Source organism: Contarinia nasturtii, unplaced genomic scaffold, assembly GCF_009176525.2.
Source record: "Contarinia nasturtii isolate CC-2019 unplaced genomic scaffold, AAFC_CNas_1.1 Cnas_scaffold_928, whole genome shotgun sequence".
Taxonomy (NCBI): domain Eukaryota; kingdom Metazoa; phylum Arthropoda; class Insecta; order Diptera; family Cecidomyiidae; genus Contarinia; species Contarinia nasturtii.
The window spans coordinates 1,686,535-1,708,722 of NW_022198275.1; the positions used below are offsets into that span (position 1 = coordinate 1,686,535).

General features: G+C 34.4%; 2 protein-coding genes across 3 annotated transcripts in view; one reads left to right on the forward strand and one right to left on the reverse strand.

The window, feature by feature from the left end:
• Positions 1 to 1,010: 1,010 nt before the first annotated feature.
• Positions 1,011 to 2,804, reverse strand: LOC116342886 (protein phosphatase methylesterase 1). Its single transcript, XM_031770676.1, has 6 exons — positions 2,614 to 2,804; positions 2,327 to 2,531; positions 2,144 to 2,253; positions 1,770 to 2,081; positions 1,320 to 1,698; positions 1,011 to 1,259 (listed from the first exon to the last, which is right to left on the reverse strand). Exons 1-6 carry the CDS (start codon positions 2,679 to 2,681, stop codon positions 1,158 to 1,160), a joined length of 1,176 nt encoding a protein of 391 aa, XP_031626536.1. The 5' UTR covers positions 2,682 to 2,804; the 3' UTR covers positions 1,011 to 1,157.
• Positions 2,805 to 3,334: 530 nt separating this feature from the next.
• Positions 3,335 to 22,188, forward strand: part of LOC116342976 — a 120,439-nt gene continuing 101,585 nt past the window's right edge. Inside the window, exons 1-2 of one of the 2 annotated variants that reach the window (XM_031770822.1) lie at positions 3,335 to 4,040; positions 17,529 to 17,594. The gene's annotated coding sequence lies outside the window, so the exon portion shown is untranslated. The remainder of the gene's footprint in view (positions 4,041 to 17,528; positions 17,595 to 22,188) is intronic. The other variant, XM_031770821.1, reaches the window with a different exon arrangement.

Here is a 22,188-nt window from a genome sequence, read left to right on the forward strand (position 1 = left end):
AATATCCGGCAATGTGGAAAAGGCACACACAATTTTGAAGGCTTCACTCCGAGAAATGAAAAAGGAAAAAAGCAAATACGACAAGCTGAGAAAATTGGCATCAATAATCCTTAAACATATTGATGATGGAACCGAAATTGAGGCGGATGTACATTGTTTGGAGGAAAAATTTTTTAGTTTGTTCATCTAACTCACTGAAGAAGGAAGCATTGTTTCCGAAATACGTATATGAGTATTTTTGATACCAATAAAGTGTATTAATGTTGAAAAACAAAATAAAAGTTTCATACTTTTTTCAATTAGTTCATTTTTGTTGTTTTCATTCAAAGCAAGCAGATCCTTGGTAAACTGGAGATTTGGCGGCGGCGATGGGTCGAATTTTGGTTTTTTCACTATATCAGTTTCCTGCCACACACTTGATCGTCTCTTTCTTTTTAATCTGTTAATTTGCACGCTTTCAGATGGTTCGAGTGGAATTGCTGCAGGTGAGACATTGTATTGCTTTTTGGTTGGTTTGCGATTCTCATTTGTCCCGATATTAACCGTGTTTATATGAAAAACGCTGTCTTTAAATTTATTCATCTTGCGAACTGAAAATAACAAGAATTTTTTTTTAATTTCTATCTAAATTTTATTTTGCAATTAATTCAATAAAACAAAAAAAACAAATTCAGTATTCAGTTGAAAATATTGTCAAAAATATTTACCAAATGCAACGCAGTGGTCCAAACTTCGACTTCAATAAATCACTTCTACCCAAGTCAACGAACTGTAAATATAGATAAACATTTTTGTTACAGAATATCGCTTTATTTTAGCGGGAAATGCACATCGATTGCTTCGACGAAACAAACGCGCGAGATTCTCAAAGTAAAAAGTAAAAGCGGCAAATGCAAACAAGTAATCTTTGTCTTTCTTTCAAGAGACGCTAGCTTAAATTGCACAGAAATTTCACTTTTTATTATTTTTCCAAATGACGTTAGAAAAAGCAGATAAAAAAAACGTAGAGATGTAGATCATGTTGGTACGGTATTTATTGAAAACTTTTTTAAATGAATGATATAATAATAATTAAAGCATAAATAAAAATGAGTAGAGCACAAAAAAACTGATATACTTTAATGTAAGGGGGAAAAAAATGAAAGAAATCAAGGATGTTAACAGCAGGGTGGATGCTGCTTGAAGTCACCGGTTGTTTCGGCAAATTTATTGCGAATCATGTAACTGGCGATTACTTCGGCCACTTCCGAAGGACGATCCTGTGAAAGAAGAACATTTTGTTAAATATCGTTTACTATTGTTTGTTTCGATCAACCAACCTCGTGCACAGCATGGCCACAACGAGCCAAAACTTGCAGCTGAAACTTCCCTTGCATTTGTCCAACAGTAAGCATTCTATCCAATCCATCAATGCTTGCCAGCAGTAGCAATTTGGGTACGCGAAGATTTAGGAATTTCTCACTAAGCTTATCGAACCATCCGCTCCAATACTGTTCCGATTTCGATAAATTAATTCTCCATGTGTACTTCTTTTCATTTGAATGTGATTGCTGATTTTGTGGTTGTGATGCATTGTCAATTTCTTCGTCTTCGGCAATGGTCGAATGGTTGAACACTGAGATAGAATCACTTGAGCTTGTATCACTGTGTGCATCGCTCAATGGTAATTCATTTGTAGCTAACTTTCCAGTTTCAATACTATAATAGAAATAATGTAAAAATTAAAAAAAAAAAATTGGCAATGAAATTCGATTTAATTGGTTTCATACTTTATAATTTGTCCTGGCATTGAGACTTTGGCCGATGCTGCATTTCGAATTTGGCCACTTCGAATGCTCCATTCAATTGCCTGTTGAATGCTTTTGAAATATTGCGGTCGTGAACGTAAAAAACTTTGCATACTGGCCAATGCTTCCATTGCGGTTCCTTCAACAACATCGATGACCACGCAACCAATTAGCGATGGTATCAGTTCCAACGACGCAATGTGAACACAAATTGCTCCACCCATACTATGCCCGATGAGCATTATTGGTGGTGCCGATTCAGGATACAATTTTGATATGATCTCACCAACATCACTGAAAATTTCGCACAAAAACATTTAAAGGATATTTTTATGAATGAAATTAACACAAATTACTTGGCAAGTGTATTAGCCGACAAATCGGATTCGTTTGCAACACGTGAATCACCATGACCTCTTAAATCGATTGCCAAACACTGACAATCTATAATCGCCGTTATTTCAGTCTACAATAATGATAATGAAATCGTAAAATTAGTATGAGTTCAACAATAAAAAGTAGATCAATTCATTGTTCACCGTAAAATGTGACCAAGTTAATGCATTATAACCACCGCCATGCAATAGAACAAGCAATGGTTTCTGGTTTTCCTTGTCTCTTTTCGAAAAATAAACACGAAATGTTTGGTCATCGTTCAGACTGACATCCTCTTTTTCTTCAAAATATTCATTCCACATGGTTGGCACATAGTCCTTTTGACGACCCTTTCGATTACCACCATCTCTGCAATTTGCCGCACAAGATAGCGCAAGAGAAGAACAGTAAGAAAGATAGAAAAATTAGGGAAAAACATTGAATAAAATACCTGGCAGCGGACACTGGTACCATTGGTGGCAAATGCGATTTCATCATAGATTTCTGTAAGCTTGACATTTTCTATTTTATTTTATATCGTTTATCGTTAAATGTTTAGTCGTTATAAAGAATTAAATAGTTTATAAAAGAGTACATGAAATGTTTAATGCGCACACACTTTTCACATTATAGACAAATAAAAATAAACTTTGACTGTCATTTGACATTTAAAGGTTGTATTTGTGTGTGGATAATGGTTTGACAGTGTTAATTCAGGCAAAATGGATGCATTCAATTCCAGTTGTATAATCGGCTCGAACATTCCTGTTGCATGACTTTAATTTTTGAATGGATTTTTTATTTGTCTTTCAAATTTAGTTAAACATTCAAATCTAAAAAAAAATATTTCTTTCAGCGAAAAAAAATGTCTCAAAAATGTTTAATTTTTACTATTTAATAGCACAAAAGCGATCGGTTAAAATTCAAATATAGAAATATCATCCACAAAGTTAACGTCCACACAAACACATACGCACGCACACCATGAAAGCGGCTTATCGTGTTGCGGTAGTCGTTGTTGTTGAATTCGTCTCGGAGCGCAATTCGTATACACACATTTTCGTTTTGGTTGAATGTGCGAGTAACATCGAAAAATGCATTTTGGTGAATCAGTTATGTCTATAAGAGAGTACACGACCACGGCAACAACGAAGACGACAATAAGCGACGAACAACGCTTTAGTTATGAATTTGCTGTGATGTGAAGTGTGCGTGTTTTCCATCGTATGATCGCGCAATGAAACTAAGAAAAAACATAAAATCAAACAACAGAATATGTTGTGTGTGAAACAAAAGCAAATGAATGAGACAACGATATAAAATAAAACCACACAACACACCAACGAGGGAACAAGCATAACAAAAGACCACAAAAAAATATATATTTTTTTCTATTTGTGAATTGTGCTGAGTGACGGCAAGAATTCCAATTGATAAAATGGAGTGAGAATAATATTTCGATGAGTGTGTGTGGAACAACAACAAAAATTTTAATTTTTATTGTGAAAAGAAATTGAATTTGTCTTCAATTTTTCCCTTCATTCACGAAAGGAAATTTTTTTTATATAGAATAATAATTCATTGTGCAAAAGTGAGAAGAAGTGTAGTGAATAACATAATTTAAGAAAGGAAAAAAAAAAATAAATAAATAAGAAGAATAGAAATTTAATTTGGAATAAAAGTAGTGATAGTGCGTCTTGCGATTGTGATGGTGCAGTTGAGCAAACGAAGCGCATCGATTTCAGCCACTCTCAACTCACAGTGTAAACAGTCATCTGTGTTGTGCACTTCGCCATTAATGGATTAGCAGAAAATCACTGTCTTCGTTGTTGTTTTTTTGTCCTACGAGACACACAACACCACAACACACTACAAAGCGTAAGTAAGACATTGTGGTTAATGAATGTGTATATATTTAGGCATGTGACTTTTTGTTTTTTGAATGGAGACAATAATTAGGCAAAAAATACTAACAGAACCGAAAATGGTTTTATAGTAGAAGTGCGTATCGTAAACAAACTGAACTTTGACTGGACTACACCATTTGGTTTTAGCTGAAATTCGAATGATTTTGTGATATTTTGTTGTTGTTGTTGTTGTTTTGTGCAAAAAGGCATCGTTGAATTCGATTGTGCCTTCGATTCATGTATAATCAGTGAATATTTCTTTTTCGACCTTCATTTTTGCGGTGGACTATCGGTACAGTTGTCGTACTGTCGTGAATGTGTGGTAATATCGTTTTTGTTTTTCCTTTGCATGCGGTGTGTTTCTCTCGTTCGTTCTTCGTGGTGTCGATTTTATGCTGCACTGGAAATGTCAGGGAGTGAACGAATTTTGTGCAATTCGTGCATGTTTTCAATTTCGGAACATTCATCGATATTTTCCACACATTTAAGCGCATTAGTCTTTGATCAAGCATCGAGTCAATGTTTTTCGATCACATATTTCGTTTTATCGTCAGTCATGTGTGTTTTTTGTCATTGAAACTCCATTTTTTCGACGTGAATAAGTACAAAAAAAAAATCTGCTAAGCTAAACAACTTCAAAATTCAATTTAAAAATAAGTCACTTAGTTTGCTGAAAATGCTTCATATGTCATGTGTGTGTGTGTTTCCTAGAAAATGGACAGAGAATGTCTGAGAAAAAGAGGTGTTTTCTAACCATTTTGTTGTACTTTTTGCACGGGCACGTCAACACAAAATACCACAAATTAAATGGAAAAATGAGTGTTTGTCAAAGACAACAACATCAGCAGAAAAAGATAAAAAAACGAAACGAGAAATTTTCAAATTGTCTCAGTTGAGCCGATGTTTTTTTTTAAAGATAAAAACAGTGTATGCAATTGCCTTTTATCGGTGAAGCAAAACTCTTACACATTCTCATATTTGCACCGCATGTTTGTGGCTATAATTAGTGCGACAATTTACAAATAGAAATAAAAGACAATAGCAGCAGTTAAAATAACAGCCAAAGGAGACAAATGCATAAGAAAAAAACCTCAACTATGTTGCACCGATTGTTTTGCGAGTCATTCGAAGACCGTCACCGTATGAATTATGAATGTTGACTGACAATGATAACAACAACAACAACAAAGTACACCATAAGGCTGCATTTGGCACACAACCGAACTTACATTCAGATACTTATAAAGAAAGCAACAACAAACTGACGACGACGAGTTGTAAAATGCCTTTTAAATCAAATAAACTTTTCAATCTTTATAAACAAACAATTGCGGCGAAACAAATATTGGACGCGATTGTTTTTTTTCTTCTTCTCTTCAATTCGATGCTTCAAAAACAAACGTCGATTTTATAAATACATGACTAACGGTTACGGAATACAATGATCGCATTAAAATACAAAATGAATGAGTATTTCCACATGCAGTTTCCAATTGGCTTTGTCTACTAAAAAAAAATGTTTGAATACGATGTTTGCTCACTTCATACATATCAGCAATTGAATATATTCTTTTCCATAAATTTTTGTGTCTGTGTGTGTTCAACGTATGCTTTGTTTTCGTTCATGGTATCAATTTGATTGCAGGAAATTGGCCAATATTTTGTTTTATTGAACGTTTTACCGTTGAGGCTTTAAATCAAATGATTTAACTGGGTCTCCATCTATTTATTAATCAGTCGGATGCATATGGTATAGCATATCGTTCGCTGAAGGTCTTAATTTTGATGATCAATGTCTTCCGGTCACTTGTGCTTGTGTACCGCGAAAAAAAAATCTCTCCGCGCTCTGAATCGGCAATTTTTACGTTAAATTCATCGATCGCAATGAGGAGACCATGCCACAAAGAGTAATCAAAAGTTCACATTCCAATTGCATTGCACGCATTTTGTTGCGATATAAACGTTGTTCTTTCTTTCTTTTGTTTGATTGTTGTCGCGCTGGTGCCATTTCGAATTGTACACTAGATGCCATGGAAATAATGTGCTTCAATTGCAATCGTAACCATCGCATACCGTGTATATTTTTTTTTGATTTATACCACGATTAAACTGTACACTCCGTACAACAATAATTCTTTTGCCATCTCGCTCTTGATTGTGTTGGTGAGCGTGTGTTTGTGCCGCGAACGCGCACAGTCTTAGATGCACAGCGAGCACATAAATAGAAGAAGAAGAGGAAATTTAAAACGTCAATCAAATCGGTGAAGCCAAAGAGAAATTGTGCATTTGTATTTGAATTTGTGCATGGAGCGCACAATACGGATGGCGATGCATGTGAGCGTGTTTCATCATTCAAACACACTCAATCGTTGATGGCTTTAAAAATGAAAATAGAAACTGAAGCACACGGAACAAAAAAAAAATGCGTTTCAAACGTAGATTAGCCCATTTTAAGTGTTCTTAGTGAACAAAGAATCCATATTTTACTTTTCTTTCTCTTCTTGATCGTTTACATTTATTTGGATTTTCAATAATGACTACGTTGTACACAGTTCAGTTTGTTTCGTTCTCCAGAAAATAATGGGCATGTGTACATTCGGCTCAAATTTCAATCAGCCTCCAAATGGCTTCGATCAGCGTTTACTTTATTTTGTGTCGTTTTCTCCGTTTCTTATTTGATCAAGTGCTGTAGAAATTTAAGCCAATGAACCCCATTTTAAAATGTCAATGCATTCTATGGCATTACAAGCATTAAGATCAGTTAAGACAAGAATAATGTTACTTCCTTTCGATCGATCGATTCAGATGCAAACATATTTTAATATCTTTATCACGTTGCATTTGAATTGGTTTTATTTTCTGTTTTTCTTTTTTGGGGTAGGGACCGATCAACAGAAATAAAATGAGTAGCCGCACTTTGTCATGCAATCGCAAAACAATTACGCAAAAAGTGAAAACAATACATAAGCTATAATTATGCACTTTAAGCCGTTGCACGTTGTACGTAGTTGTGCGATGCAAACGTTAGATTCGACGGCGATCAATTAAAATAAACAAGCATTTGATAATCACAATGTTTTTCAAATCAACAAGAAATTGGTTTGCTGGCACACGGCATTTTCACAGCACATTTGCTTGGGCTGAAGTCATTTTGTGAAATAAAGGTAAAATTGGTTGTCGGAAGTGCGTTTCGAATGTTACGTACATTTTGATTACGACTAAATAATGGATATGAATGGAAATTGTCTTTACCTCATAAGCAAAATGCCTACAAAACGGAGAGAAGAGAGAGAGAGAAAATATCAAAAACTTGGTGGTCAATCGGCCGTAAATAAGAATGAGTTCGCATGAAAAGTGCAACAAAACGCTGAAAAAAAGAGAGAAAACATACATCAAAATGCAAGCAATTGTTTTGATTTGGATATAACAATCCAATCAGTCGCCGTTGTACTTCACTTTTGTGCGTTCGGCGCGATTTTGTATTGCAACAGTCAACTTAATGTCCGCCTAATTTTCCGGTTATGACTATAACACTCTTGCACAGTCATTGCTGACAACGACAACGACGACGTCTTGATGAATGTTCACCAAAGGCTCATGACGGATAAATTTCCATTTGAGACAAATGCTTAAAAAATCACAAAAAGAACTGCACACTCATTCATCTCTACCAGGTTGTGTGGCCGCTACTTTACATCGAATATGACTCATTCGAACTGCATTTCACACTTGGAAACATTGAAATGCCCACGTTGGATTTGCTTAATTTTTTTTCTTCTTACATTATTACATTTTGCGCGTATGATGTTCGAAAGGAAATGCACGCCAAATCGGACACAAAACAAAAATGTTACATAAAATGGTATCGAATTGATTTGCGCGCATATAATGCATTCTCTCATTTCTCCATCTCTTTCGTTTGCCGTTGATTTCTCACGCTGTGCTGAACGATTTTTCCAATTCTGAATTTGGCCTTTCATCAATATTATGCCAATGGATACGTGCCGATGAATAAAAATTCATTTTTTCATTCTTCATACGGCGAAAACAAAAAAAAAACGACCGTTTTACATTGATTGGGGTTACTCGATAATAATTACATGAAATCAAGTTTTTTTTGTGGTTTGTTTTTATGAATAAACGCATCAAGCAAGACATTTAATCAACCTACTTAAATGGAATGCTGTTTTATCAATAAAACCAATGTCAACTGTAGAGGATTTATCTTACCACTGCATTAGAGTCACAAAGTGACGGATAATTTGCTGGCAATTTTTTATCTTCTGAATATTTTGATAAAATCGACAATCATCATTTTAACGAGCTGAAAATTAAACGCATTGAAGTTGTTATGAAATTTTTTAGTTAATCGACGAGGTTTTTTTTATAGATTGCAGTGGAAATTCAACGATAAAATACTAATCAAATGAAACGAGGTGCATATGATTATTATTACTGTAGAATTATGCACGCAACATTTTATTTGGTAGCATGCATATGCGTCGAAGCGAGGTAAAAAAAGGTCAAGACAAAACAAGTGCATTGAACGTCTACCGCATTTCATGCCGTGATGAATCCAAACAAAGCTGATATATTCTCGTGGGCATGAATACGAACGAAACCCAAACAAAAACTCTCAATTTGAAACCCATATTATATGCGCACATACTTATACTAATTATTGTTGAAGAACTAACGGTTTGTGTAGAAGTTGTTGTTGTTTTTTCGCTTCTTGGAAACAACAAAGACATTATGAGTCTGTGACACTTTTGGTTTTGTTAGGCATAAAAATGTACTACATATGCCAATTGAATGAGTCGCCTAAAAAAGTCCATAAATACTAAATCAAAGTACTAAAGACATAACGACAATTTGATAAATTCTTCCAAAAATGAATGAAAAACACAATGATTTCAATCGCCCAACAAAACGTGTTCCGTTTAAATTTCCATTAAGTGAATGTGCATTTATAGTTGAAAATTTAAGCGCCAAAAAAACCTGAAAATATGTCAAATGTGACGCGTGCACAACATACCGTTAGAAATATTATACAGATTTTAAAACAAAGAGCTCGCCTGCGGCACCTCAATCAATATATATGGCATACAATAGTGATTTATTCAATTTTTTTTTGTGGACGGCTTCCAGAACGTATACGATGCGGGTGCGCCAGAGTTGTATCTCATTCAGCATAGTAAAATTGATTAAGTTGTCATGGTTCGTGTTTACAAGTGACTGCTGTTGTCTTTTTTCCGTGCCTGAAACTTAATCGGCATTCAATAGAGATTGAATTTCGTCATAAAGAAAATGAAATTTTAAATTTATTCAAATGATTGATGATGATTGAATTAACACCGAATACATATCCATAAGTACCGTTGGTGTCTTTGGGTTATAATAGTTTGATTCAATCCAAAAAATGGTGGCAATTTCAATTCAATATGAAATGCTAAAGATCTCAATAACCATTTGTTTCTTTTTTTTTCCGTTCGGTTGGTTAGCAATTGGCATTTAACGACTAAAAGAGTTATGTCGTGACTTGGCATGGTAAATTTGCGACACTTTTCATTATTCGCCACCGAAATGATCACATATGCAATATAAATCGGAGCAAAATTACACAAAATACAATTGAAATTACGGCGAATGGGATTTTTTTTCTTCTCGTCCGTTGTTGTGCAGCATTTCAATTTTAGTAATGCATGTCTAAAATTGGCATTCGATGTAGTTCATTCCCGTCGACACTATTCAATCTATATATCTATTTATCAGCTATACATAGTTTTGCTACGAAAATAGTCAATTCAATTACATACAAAGGAAACGTGGTTTCGAATCACACACGAAAGTCATATTAATTAAATTACCAAAATTGGCAATGTTACAATCGAAATCTATGACGATCTTTTTTTTCACGATTGGTTCAACAACCAATATCCGTTCGCTTTCGTTTCATCGGCCCCAAGGTTTTTGAATCACATTTTTTTTTTCATCTAAAAATGGCGGATTGACTTTTTTCCCTTCAACAAAACATTTGAAATTTATCAGCGATGCGCACATAAATCGAATGAAACTCACCGTGAGAATGGTTTCCATGCGGTGCTATCCAAAATAGAATTTTAGTTTGCGGCGAATAAAAAATTCATCTAAAGAATGTCAATGGAAGAATAGAGAAAGAAATAAAGTGAGTTCAAGTCTATGTACCTAATTTAAAAACGAGTCGCATTCATGGATGTGATGATTTTTGCCTTTTGCGTGTTATCGACTTTGGAATTTTCAATTGAATTTGAATGCATGAGAAAGAGAAGAAATATGAGAGAAAGAGAAAAAAATTGGAAGTCCCTTGGTGTGTTGAGCCGACGCGCTTTTTCACCTATACTTGCACATAATATTTTTTTTTTTTTTCATAATTTAAAACGAGGCGCGCTGTGAACTGCCATCAGCCAAATCACTCATTAAAATGCAAAACGCTAAACTGTTTCCAAACATGATGTTGCCGCTGCAAAGTGAGCACACAGCGAAGCACATGTTTTTATTAAAAAGACAAACGCAAAATTTATGCACAGCATATGTTATGGACAAAATTAAAACCGGATTGGAGTTAAATTTAGCGTAAAGTGATTCGGACGTTGATATCGTTGGTGTGGTTGTTGTTGCTGCTTCTGCTGTTTGTGTGTAGATATTTCATTTGCCGTCATTTTATTGTCGGCTTTACTTCTCGATGTGAGTTAATCGATTTGGCTTCTACGATTTAAATTCTCGTCGGAATTAAACACATTATAACCTGACACATGCACGTACAGCGAGAGAAAGAGATTTGAGGCGTTTCGAGCGCATTCATTCCCGTGGAAAATATGATCGCCAAACAAATTTTGAGCAAGCGTTTCATTTCTAATGAAATTGAAATAAGAAAAAACCAACCACAAACAAACTCAATCTTGTAAAGAGGCTCCTCGCTTTTTATTTATTAATTACTTCTATTAAGGAAAAAAGAAAGAGCCACCATTTTGATGAGAGAAAAATAAGCGATCCAAGAGACAGACAGTGATATAGATTTACCATCGTTCATTTGTATTGTCCATCGAAAAAATTAACATCGAAAATGCTGTGTTAATGAGATTTCTAATTTTCCCCGTGTTGGCAATCCATTTAACCGCCTATTAATTGTTTTTAGCTGAATTTGTTTGAAATTCCCATAAAAAATCGGTGCGCTCGCATCCGTGCGCGTTGCTCATTTGTGCACTATGAAAAATAAGCAATTAAAATGCTAAATTAACGTAATACCATATCAGCCTCGTTCGTAGTGCCATAACTTCTTTCACAAATGCCTGCTTCGGAAAAGTGCATTCTACGGTTTTTCACTCCATGTTTTTGCGTCTTCTTCAACCATTGCCAATAGACATTTTATGTAAATACTGAACTAAAATAGATAGTGAATCATATGATTCTAGAGCGAAAATGATTTGTTGCACACACGCACGCACTCGTCAACATCCATCACTCTTCAATCAGACAAAGTTTCAATTACTCGATCGTAAATAACTACTTATTTTACGAGCAAGTGTCAACTCCCTTTTATGTCGAAGTGACGGTTCTGTCTGCATGCTTCTGCAGCATTAATCGATTATTGTGTTAATTAAATGGGATTTTTATTTGATTTGTGTGTATGTTTTACGATTATCATTTTTTTTCTTAACAAGAACAACACACTGATTCTATTTGCAACTGCATTTTAACGATTGATTTTCTTCGATCATTAATCGACACGAATCGACGAAAATAGCAGCCGAGTAATTTGCTAGATTGCATTTTCATTTGACTGTTTTTCTTTTTCGTTCGTACAACTGATAACGATATCCGCATTTTATTTATCCACACCGATATGGTTCTGGACAGTTAAAAATTCAAACAAGTTTTCAAATTGTTCACTGCCAAGCCGTTATGGTTGCGGTTCATTAAAATGATCTTGAACATGAATAAAATGAAAATACGCGCACATTTCATCAATGTCATAAAATTTCTTTGTTGAATTGTACTAAAAAATCAGTGTTCCAATACGTCCGTTATGCTTGCAATAATAATTTCACGCTTAAAAAACGCATTTTTCCATGCCAAATCTGAATTAAGCATTCGACAGTTAAAGTTATGACTATTTGCGCACGGATTGGCTTGGGTTACGTAAAATGAATGAATAATCTGTTTTATCACGGGCCAATTGAATAAATAACACATTTCTCCGAAAAATTCGATATAAATATAATATGAATTCCTTGCTTGGGGGCTTGGAAGTTTGTCTCGCAAAGTAATCACATTGCACGCATAAATGGTATTGATTAAACAAAAAAGGCATTTATCATTCGCTTCAAAAAATAAATATATTTCCATTTATTCAACTGAAAATGTACAAACTGAGATTGTTGTGCTCAAAATCGTTGTTTTTGTTTCATTTGGGTTCTTCGGCTCTATTCACTCACAAAATCTACTCATAAAATCACGAAAACATGGCACAATTCGCTTTTGTGCTATGTCTCACGCGTTGCGCATTTTTGTGTGTGTGTGCATGTTGTTTTTGTTTCCTCTAAAAATATAATGTACGTGTGGCGAAAAGGCAACAACATATATGAGAACCTCAAGTGTTTCATATAGTGGGCAAATGCAATGAAGACAGAATGAAAAGGAAGAAAAAGAAATATGGTTGGTTCATGAATGCAGCGAAAATGCCGTACGACTGCATCGATGATAAATGGATGGAAACGGAATACAAATTTATTCGTTCATTTGAAATATGGCCATTTTTCATGTGTTTCACCAATTTTTAATTAAAATACCACAAACTGTAATGCGGTCATGTATCCAGAAGATGAAAATTTTTGGTGCCAGCCACATAGAATGTTGTGTTATGAAATGAGATATGAAATTAATTCGGTGCAATTTTCGTCACTTGTGCATGAGCTGCTGATAAATCTACATATTTTTATCCGGATTGGGTAAATTTGAATTATTGCCGTTAATTGCGAAAGGATCAACAATTAAACACACTTGAGCCGAATGGAAATTGCTTTGGCTTAATTGAAAATCACTGGCGCATTTGTGAAAGATGTGCGTGAAATATCTTAATAACTTTTACAAAACCCAAAAGTATGCCACAGAATAAACAAGAACATTTTCTTAGACGTGAGCACAATAAATTTTGTAGTTCTTCTATTTCAAGCATTATAAAAAGTGAATTCAGACCAGATGTTTTATTTTTAACGAAGAATATCGGTGAATGCATTTCAAAAATCCCCCCGCTCAATTTATCGAACGCATTTTATATGTAAGAAAAACAGCATTTTTTTTTGTCGAGACGAAAAAGAAGCAGAAAAAAAACCAAAGCCCTCATTTCAACATCTTATTTTCAAGTTGATTCGCTTAATTCTTTTTCGATGAAGTTCTGCGTTTTCACTTATCATTGCAGTGTGTTTTTATAGGCAGAATGATGCTCATGATGATGATCGAATTGGTTGCTTTTATTCTGCTTTAGTATCAAAAAGCCGTCGATTGCTCAAGATATTGTCGATTCGAACTTGCATTGCGAGCAAACAAAGTGGTTTTGATGCACAGATAGAAAGAAAGAAATGAACGAAGAACTCTTAAACGCGCCATAAATTGAAATCATTCGATTGGCATCGATACGTGTGCATTTGAAATGTTATGTGTTTCTGTGGCCATTCTATCGAGTCAGTGCTCGATCTCACTCTCCAAATACACAATGAAGCAACGAGAGCCAATTTTCAATTCATTGCATCGATCGAATAATATACGTGTGAAGGGAATGCAGAGACAACGACACACACATAATAAGACAATGGCAAAATTATAATTGAAAATGAGAAAAGAATGCATCGATCGAATTGAGAAAATCCGAGGTTAAATGGTCATTTTTCATAATTCATATTAATTTGGAGAAAAAAATGAGCAAAAAAGGCAAACAAGAAAAGATAGAAAGAGTGAATCGATTTGGGTTTTGTGTTCTATTGACAGTCGACAAAATATCAATTGATTTCTGAAGTCGTTTTTCATTTTTGGTCCACAATTGCCATTTGCACAAGGCGATGATCGATTGCATCAGTCGCGCTTTCTTCCATAGAGTGTGCGCGCGTTCTCTCAACTTCCATTGATCTGTCGATGCATGACGATGACAAAGAAATCGAATCGCATTGCGATTGTGTCTTTTTATTCACTTTTTAACCGACTTTCCGATGACATTTTCACCTACATTCTCCGACCAAATGAAATGAAATGAAGACAGAGAGAGAAAAAGACCAGCGATTTGAGGTTAACTAAAAGAATTGAAACGAGAGAGAAAAAGAAACGATTATGGTCGAAGTGAAACATTGTTTCTGTGGCGGCGTTTCTTTTTTTTGCTTGCTTCGTCTAATGACTGTGCATGAGAAACTTCTCAATTACGGTGAAACGTGGTGTACACTATATATATATTTTTTGCTTTTCTTCTATATCTCATTGTCAGCCTTTGTGCATTTGTGTATTGTCGACGACGGTTCAAATGGTTAGAGAGACCATTGCGAAATTGTTACATAAATTTAAATACATACACTCACCCGAAACACACACACACACATACACAAAAAGATCGATGTCGATGGGTGCCGAAAGCAAAGACACGATCCCATCCAGCGTGCACTCTTCGATTAAGAAGAAAACGTGCCCGGTCAAAATATCAGACAAATAAAGCAACTTTAATTTTTATTTATCGACGGAAATTGCTTCGTTTAGATTTGGGAAATGGAATTGAGTTACAAATTGCCCGTGCCGAGAGAAAGAAAGAAAATAGAAAATATGTCCAATTCTTATAGGGATTTTTTCTTTTGTAATCACTAATGATGCGTGTCGGTCCCATCGATGCTGAATCAAAATTTCATAAATAATTTCAGCCAATTAATAAAACAACAAACGACTTAACATTCTTCCCTCTTGGCCGCTGGATATGACGAGCTCTATTTAGCTTCAGTTTAATAATGATCGGTGATGTGATCGAAATAGTGTTATTGGTTTTATTGCAAAAATATAAAACGAAACAAATATTTGTATTCAGAAAAACTGCTGGACCCAATCCGAGCATATTTACCGTTTTTCATTTATATATATTTATTGCAATTCTCATGTCGAAAATCGGTAGTACAAACTACTTATTCATTTCAGTTTTTTCTTGCATTTTCATACGTGAATGACGTCAAGGCTATAATTTTCTTGCATGATATTCTTGCATATGCCCTAAGACCAGGCCAAACAAAATACAGATGTTTTAATGTTCAAATGTGTACCACACACCAAATGAATTTTTCTAAATGAAATTGCGTCAGTTCATACGATCCTGTTTACAACTGGGGATTCATGATGCACATTTTCATTCATATCGTGTTCGGAGTACGTGAACAACGATTGTTCTTACGGAAGGATTAAGTTACACTGGCCTAGTGAACACAGCGTCTATATTACAAACATTCGCATTGGAAAGCAATAGATCGAATGTCGCGAACGGCTACACCTTTCTCCGTTCTCATACATTATAATATCACATTTCAAAATATATAATTCTAGGCGGTGATTTTCCTAAGGCTTTGCATTGATTTAATTTTCACATCATATTTACGAAAAAAATTTAATGCAAAATCGGTTATTCCCATAGATCATTAGAAAAGCGTGCAAAAGTAATTCGCACCACACTTCGTTCGGTCAAAATTGGAAAGGCCGATAAAATCAAATTCTCTCTCTCACACTCTCTCTTTATTCATATCTTTCTCTCTCTCTCTGTGTGTGTTTTGCCTGTTAATAAAAAATGACAAAAGAACGGTACGTGGCTGTTGTTGATTAAATCCGACAAAATGAATCGAATGTATTCGATTGCGAACGGGTTCGTTAATGGTTGCCCAAGAGAGAATCCAATGTGCAAAAGAGTGGTATGGTATTAAGCTATTTGATTGTACACATGACCTGACCAACATTCGAGAATTGAATACACATCATATCTATGTTCATGTCTTTACGCGCACCATGATTCTCATTGCCGATCTTCAACCTCATCGATTTAACTCTTTGGTGTTTTTTTTTCATTCAATTTTCAATTCGATAACACTCAATAAATCCATGGCATAAATAAATTATATGCTGCTATCAAATAAATTGAATCCACTTAGCGAGTTAAATGGTTTTTTCAACACCTCGTCCATATCTCTATTCATAAATAGTATGCAAACAGTGAAATGGCGATTTCCAACCTACTCCGATGACACGGCATACACAGTAACGCTTCATTTGCATGTCGTTCGGCCGAAAAAAACAAAAACAAAAGTACGTTGTATGTAAATGGTCAGTTGGTTACTGCTAGTCGCATCTACATTTTATTTCAATTGCATTTCCTTGATATTTTTCAGCGATAGAAGCATTAATTTCGTTGTCATTGTCAATTGAAACGCTTAATTTTGATAAACATCGATAAAAAAATACTTTTCACTTCATTCAAATGCTGCCTATTACTGCTGCCGTTGCTGCTAGATAATATACCAATAATTTTAACATTACGGTAATTTATTTACAATGTGCCATCAAAATGATGTACTGCAAATAAACTGTACTCGTCGTCATAACACATCGACCAATTGTAAAACAGTTAGAATTAATGTGGCCACATTTGATGGAAAGACGTCGTTTTTTCGTGATATGTAAATACTTCATTCGCTTTTTTTTTCGAAATGTTTGCTGCCGTTATTTTTATGAATAGAAACGAACATACCACCCAAATGATGTGCAAATATTGAAATATGATGTTAAAGCCGCTTATTCGAAGAAGAGATTTGTTTTTTCTCCATCATTTTCTTCTTCTTCGCTCGTAAAGCATTTACGATTTACACCAAAAATGGTAAATTTATTCAATTACAATTGAGAGATGGAGGAGAGAAAAAAACTCGAGTTAAATATCATCCTCTGCTCACTTGATTTCCATAAAGAAAGGTGCGTTCATTTTAAATTGCCCAATAATCTTATACCGATACGAAGTTCGATTGTATTAATCTACGTAATGTGACAATATTTACATCAAAATGAAAAACCAATCAGTAATTACTAAACAAATGCCATTTCGATTGCTGGATTGTTTGTTGAGCAATCGGTCTTATAAGCGGTCGCATAAGTCGATTAAAAGTGATTATTTAATGAATGAAAAAACGAGCACATGAGTGTCGATGCATAGGCGTATAGCGGCACTAGTCATAGCTCTGGCATCGATCATATTCACTTACGGAACTGTTAAAACTCAATTCGCATTATACTTACGTTCAAAATGTGTTTATGTTTTTACTTGTTTAGCATAAAAGATGGAAAACATCTTGTTTGAAGAAATTAATGATCTGGTAATGTATTCAGTTAGGTTTTTATGACTTTTCTTTTTTTTTTCAATTAGAAATTCCAAGCGTCCCAAACTCGACTTGTATCATTTTGACATCTATTCTCGAATGAAGGGCAACCGGTAATGTTACACAGCTTTTTTTTTTAAACACATGTTATTAAAATATTATTTCCCATTAACATCAATGAAACATGTTTTACGAACGAACAAAAATAGATGGGTGAACGTTTTGTGAGAAAAGTGTCACGATAAATTTTCATACTAATTCATTTCACCGAATGCAATGTATTCGCATATACGAAATTGCTGAAGCGGCCATGCTGAGATAGAAATAGTTAGATGCAGAGACAGATAGTGCGAAGTAGAAAAAAAAACATTGAACAGGAAAGAGTCATTATGTGCGCGATAAAGTTCCTCTCGATCAAAATAGCTTCAATGGGTAGGGCTTTCGCTGTTACATATCTCTACTTTTTTTATTACGAAACTTGTGTATGTGTTTCTGCTGCGACGAGAGTAATTTCTTGTTCTTGAAAAGAGCGGCAAATTTACAGACAGATAAATTCTCTAACGATCAAAGACAGGCCATGAATTTCATTCATCTACCATCATTAAACCGCATCGGTCGATATGGAATATGACAAATTTTAATGGATTTTTTAATGGCATGTAAGAAAAAACATTTCGAAGAGTCAAGGAACAAAAAAAAACCATTTAACAATATTTACCGACTCCATCAGAAGTCAGGTAATTAATCAAGTGTATTGAACCAACTTTGATTGTCTGGAAACATTCAACTTGAATTCAATTATTTTCAAATCAAATTTAGATGTACATTGAGATACACCGCTGAACTTTGACGTGAAAGAAAGTAAAAAAAACCCGAACATGTTTAATAGTCAAGAAAAAGTGATTAAAATGGAAATGAGTTCAAAAACTTTGATTGAATTGACTGAAATTCGTTGAAACAGCATCCGTTTTACAGTTTCTCTTTCGATATGAAAAGAGAAACAAATGGGCTTTTGACTTGATAAGCAAATTACAAGTTATAAATCGTTTTTTATATGATGCATAAAATGGTTTTTTTTCACTTCAAAAGAACTTCAAATCCATGATGATCTATCTTTACATTCTATCAACATTCTTACACGTTCGTAAATAAAAACGTGGATAGAAAAGTTTTGATAAAAAATGACAATGTTACGGTTGACTTGAATGGGATTTGAAGCCAGTGCGATTTGATGAAATCTCATAAATGTTTCACAGATGATCAATAGTCTGAACTGCTTTCGTTTCTTTGAACCAGATGAAATTGTTGTAGAAAATAAAGAGAGAAAAAGACACAGAGAGAATCGCATAATTCATTCAAAAGAATGTGTGTTCTTCCGTTAAATCTGTCAACGCTATCATTATGACACGGCATGCAATGCCTATGATGTATCCATTTTTTCTTCTTTTTTTTCTGCGATGCCAATGTTTTATGTAATACGATGTAAAATTATCAAAATGAGAGAGGAGCGCACTCGTTTCGTGCCCAATCACATACGAAAATGTGTGAATTCTCACAATTTAACATCGCACTTCTGACGCTGCCAAAGAACCAAACCGGTGAAATAGACAAATATACACACCTTTGTTTTTTTTTTGTTTCTTCTAAAACCAAACAACGTCAGACGGATCAATTAAAAAAATATGTTTAGAAGAAAAAAATGCATAATTTGTCTTAATTAATGCCATAAATATATTTTGCTTACTTTATGTGGTGTGTGTGTAATCATAACGTTAATGGCAGTGTGCTTCTGCTTATTATTATTTTTTTCGAGATAGAAATGTGTGTTTTTCTTGTCTAAATGTAAATCAGTTTGTTGCACACAAACAACAATCTGTATGTATAATTTTCTTCTTTGTTTCTCGTTGATTCACGTTGGCGTCTTAATCGTCGCGCACCTTGATCCAAGAATGTATTCGTTTGTATTACCGCCGCCATCTCAGCCATCGTTGCCGCGGAAGTGTATAAACAATCGCAGAATAACACGATCAACGATTAAAGTTTAATCATTAATTAGAGAGCTGCGCTTTCTACTTTGAAGGTAAACGTCAAACAAGACCCAATGAGCAGCGATTCAAGCGTGCACAATTCGATCAATATGAAAAATGTAGAGTATGATCGATCAATTTGATGACATTTGGACACATGATCTGTGGAATTTAAATCGAATTTATTTGAATGTGGCTCATTAATGGCCTTTTCTTTAGCTTCTGATATTATAAGCCTATGTCAACATAATTTTATGGTTCACATCAATTTACATATCGCTTTTGTGTTTGTGCGTGTTATTTTATTAGCAAGAGTTTAACAATATATGACGAATTTACCTTCTTGGGAAATCTTTCACGTTTCTTTCTCCCGATAAAAAAAATTAATTTTCGTTTGCAGAAACAAAAGAACATCAGTTTTGTTGAAGATTCAAGCCAAAAAGTCTACGAATATAATTCGTGCATAATGATTATAATTACATGATTATTGCCCGCCCAAACACACTGTTATTATCTCTTCTCTATTTCGCGCGTTCAACCCAAAGCTTAGAAACAGAACCGAGAATTTGCTACACTCTGCTGATGAATAAATCATCAAAGGCAAAGCAATTCAATTCTATGATGGCTTAGAATTCTTATCGTCTGGTGTTTAGGAAGTGACTTAAGTCGCTTCACGAAAAATTTACGTGTGAATAAAAATACACAAATGTTTACTGTTTGCACGATCTTACTATAAAACTGTATCCAAGTCAATGTTAATGTAATGTTTACGTTGTTTGTTTGCTTTGTATTTAAGATAACGGTCGATCTGTTATTTCAAATGATTTCTGTTTATTATTTGTAAACATGAGTGCAAGACGCCAAGTACTGCAAGTGAAATCACCTAAAATTGTTCCCAGATCAATCCAAAACCAGTGCATCAGTTGATTGATATGTAACACAAGCAACAGTTCACGTTTGATAAAGAAAGTGCTCCAGACTACAGCACGTTTCTTCTCTAGATCAAAGTCAAACAAATAGATCAAAATTAAATTTAAATTAACGCATTCTTTACGAGACAATTGAATTAACTTTTTTCATTCGTTCATTTCAAAACTCCTTAATTTACTGATTTGCAAACGCCAACAAAGCTATTGACACATGCTATGTGAAGATCGGCTTTAGATAAAGTTTAATTTATCTATTTAGATAAAGTGAAAAATTTAATCAAATGAAATATATTTCATGAAATTAGTCCAAATAGTTAGTATGTTGTCATTAATTATGGTTGGCATTGTGTTCTGGGTGAAACGAGAGTGTCAAATTGTGTAACCGGGAAAAAAAACTCTAAATTGAATGAAGAAAAATGATTTCATCATAACCATGTTAGAATTCACAAGTGTAAACAGAATATCTAAATAAAACAAACCGTGGAAATTGTGATGATGATGCTTCTGCGGATAGCAGTACGAGCCAAACGATTCGTATCAATGGAGTTTTAAATTTCGAATTCATTCGATCATTCATGTTCGTTTTGAAAATGATGAAATCGCCACGATGTTCAAACAAAAATATCTTTTCGCTCCAAAATGTCTTGTTGCCGTTGTTTCATGTTTGCATAGTGTCAGATAAATAGATATGTATAAAGAAAAGAAAAGGGGGAAAAGAAAGATAAACAATTTGGCTAATTTGTTGTGTTGATTTGAACGGAAATTTATACCGCAACCGTTGTTATTTTTTGTCTTATTCGTTCGATATGAGGTAATATTTGAATTTTGTGAATTCGATAACAAAACCCTAAACGAGCACATTTTGTTCGATGAAGAAATATGTTTTTATTTATTTGTTCAAGATTACTCATGTTTCATCGAATGTAATTTTTATGTAGCCACTTTTCACATTGTGCGTGCTCATTCCTTTAATTTAATTTGCCGACGTTTTTGTCACCGACATCGATGAATATACTACATTCAATGTACGATTCGGCGTTGATTGGCATACGCAGCCGCTTTACACCGTAAATATTTATCCAGAACGAACTTATATTTATCATTTATTAGGCCATAAATTTGTGCACATCATAAATTCCAATGCATGAAGTAATATGAAAAACGACGAAAATGTGATTTCACCGGCAAAATTGGTAAGCATTCCATTTTTCTATTTATAAATGCCTACACTCGAAGAGCGGCGTTGACAATGCAATGAAAGGATTTCTAATTTCGATATCACGTGTATTTGTATATGATGATTTTGAACTCTTCTCAGAAAAGACTTCTAATGGATGTTTTGGACGCTCATAAATTACATTGTTGGAATGCATGTGAATGCGATTGGTGTTTTGTTATTTATTTTAGAAATTTACACATTATTACACACGCGAAGAAAGAGACACGTTGATTTATTATATTCGATTAAATTCCAAGTAATATGCGATGATTGTGTGTTTGATCAAAGGTTCTGCACGAAAAAAATCAGTCATTTCATTTGCTGGACAAGATGATAGGGGAAAAATGGCCATTAAACAGGTCAATTGCATACGATGCATCACCGCTATTCTTTCTTTCTAATTAGGTCTAATGCGAACCTTAGCATTATCCGATCTGATATTTAAGTAGTACGCAGTGCTGCAATGAGCTTTGTGTTTCTTTTAGAGAGAGAGAGAGAGAGAGAGAGAGAGAGAGAGAGAGAGAGAGAGAGA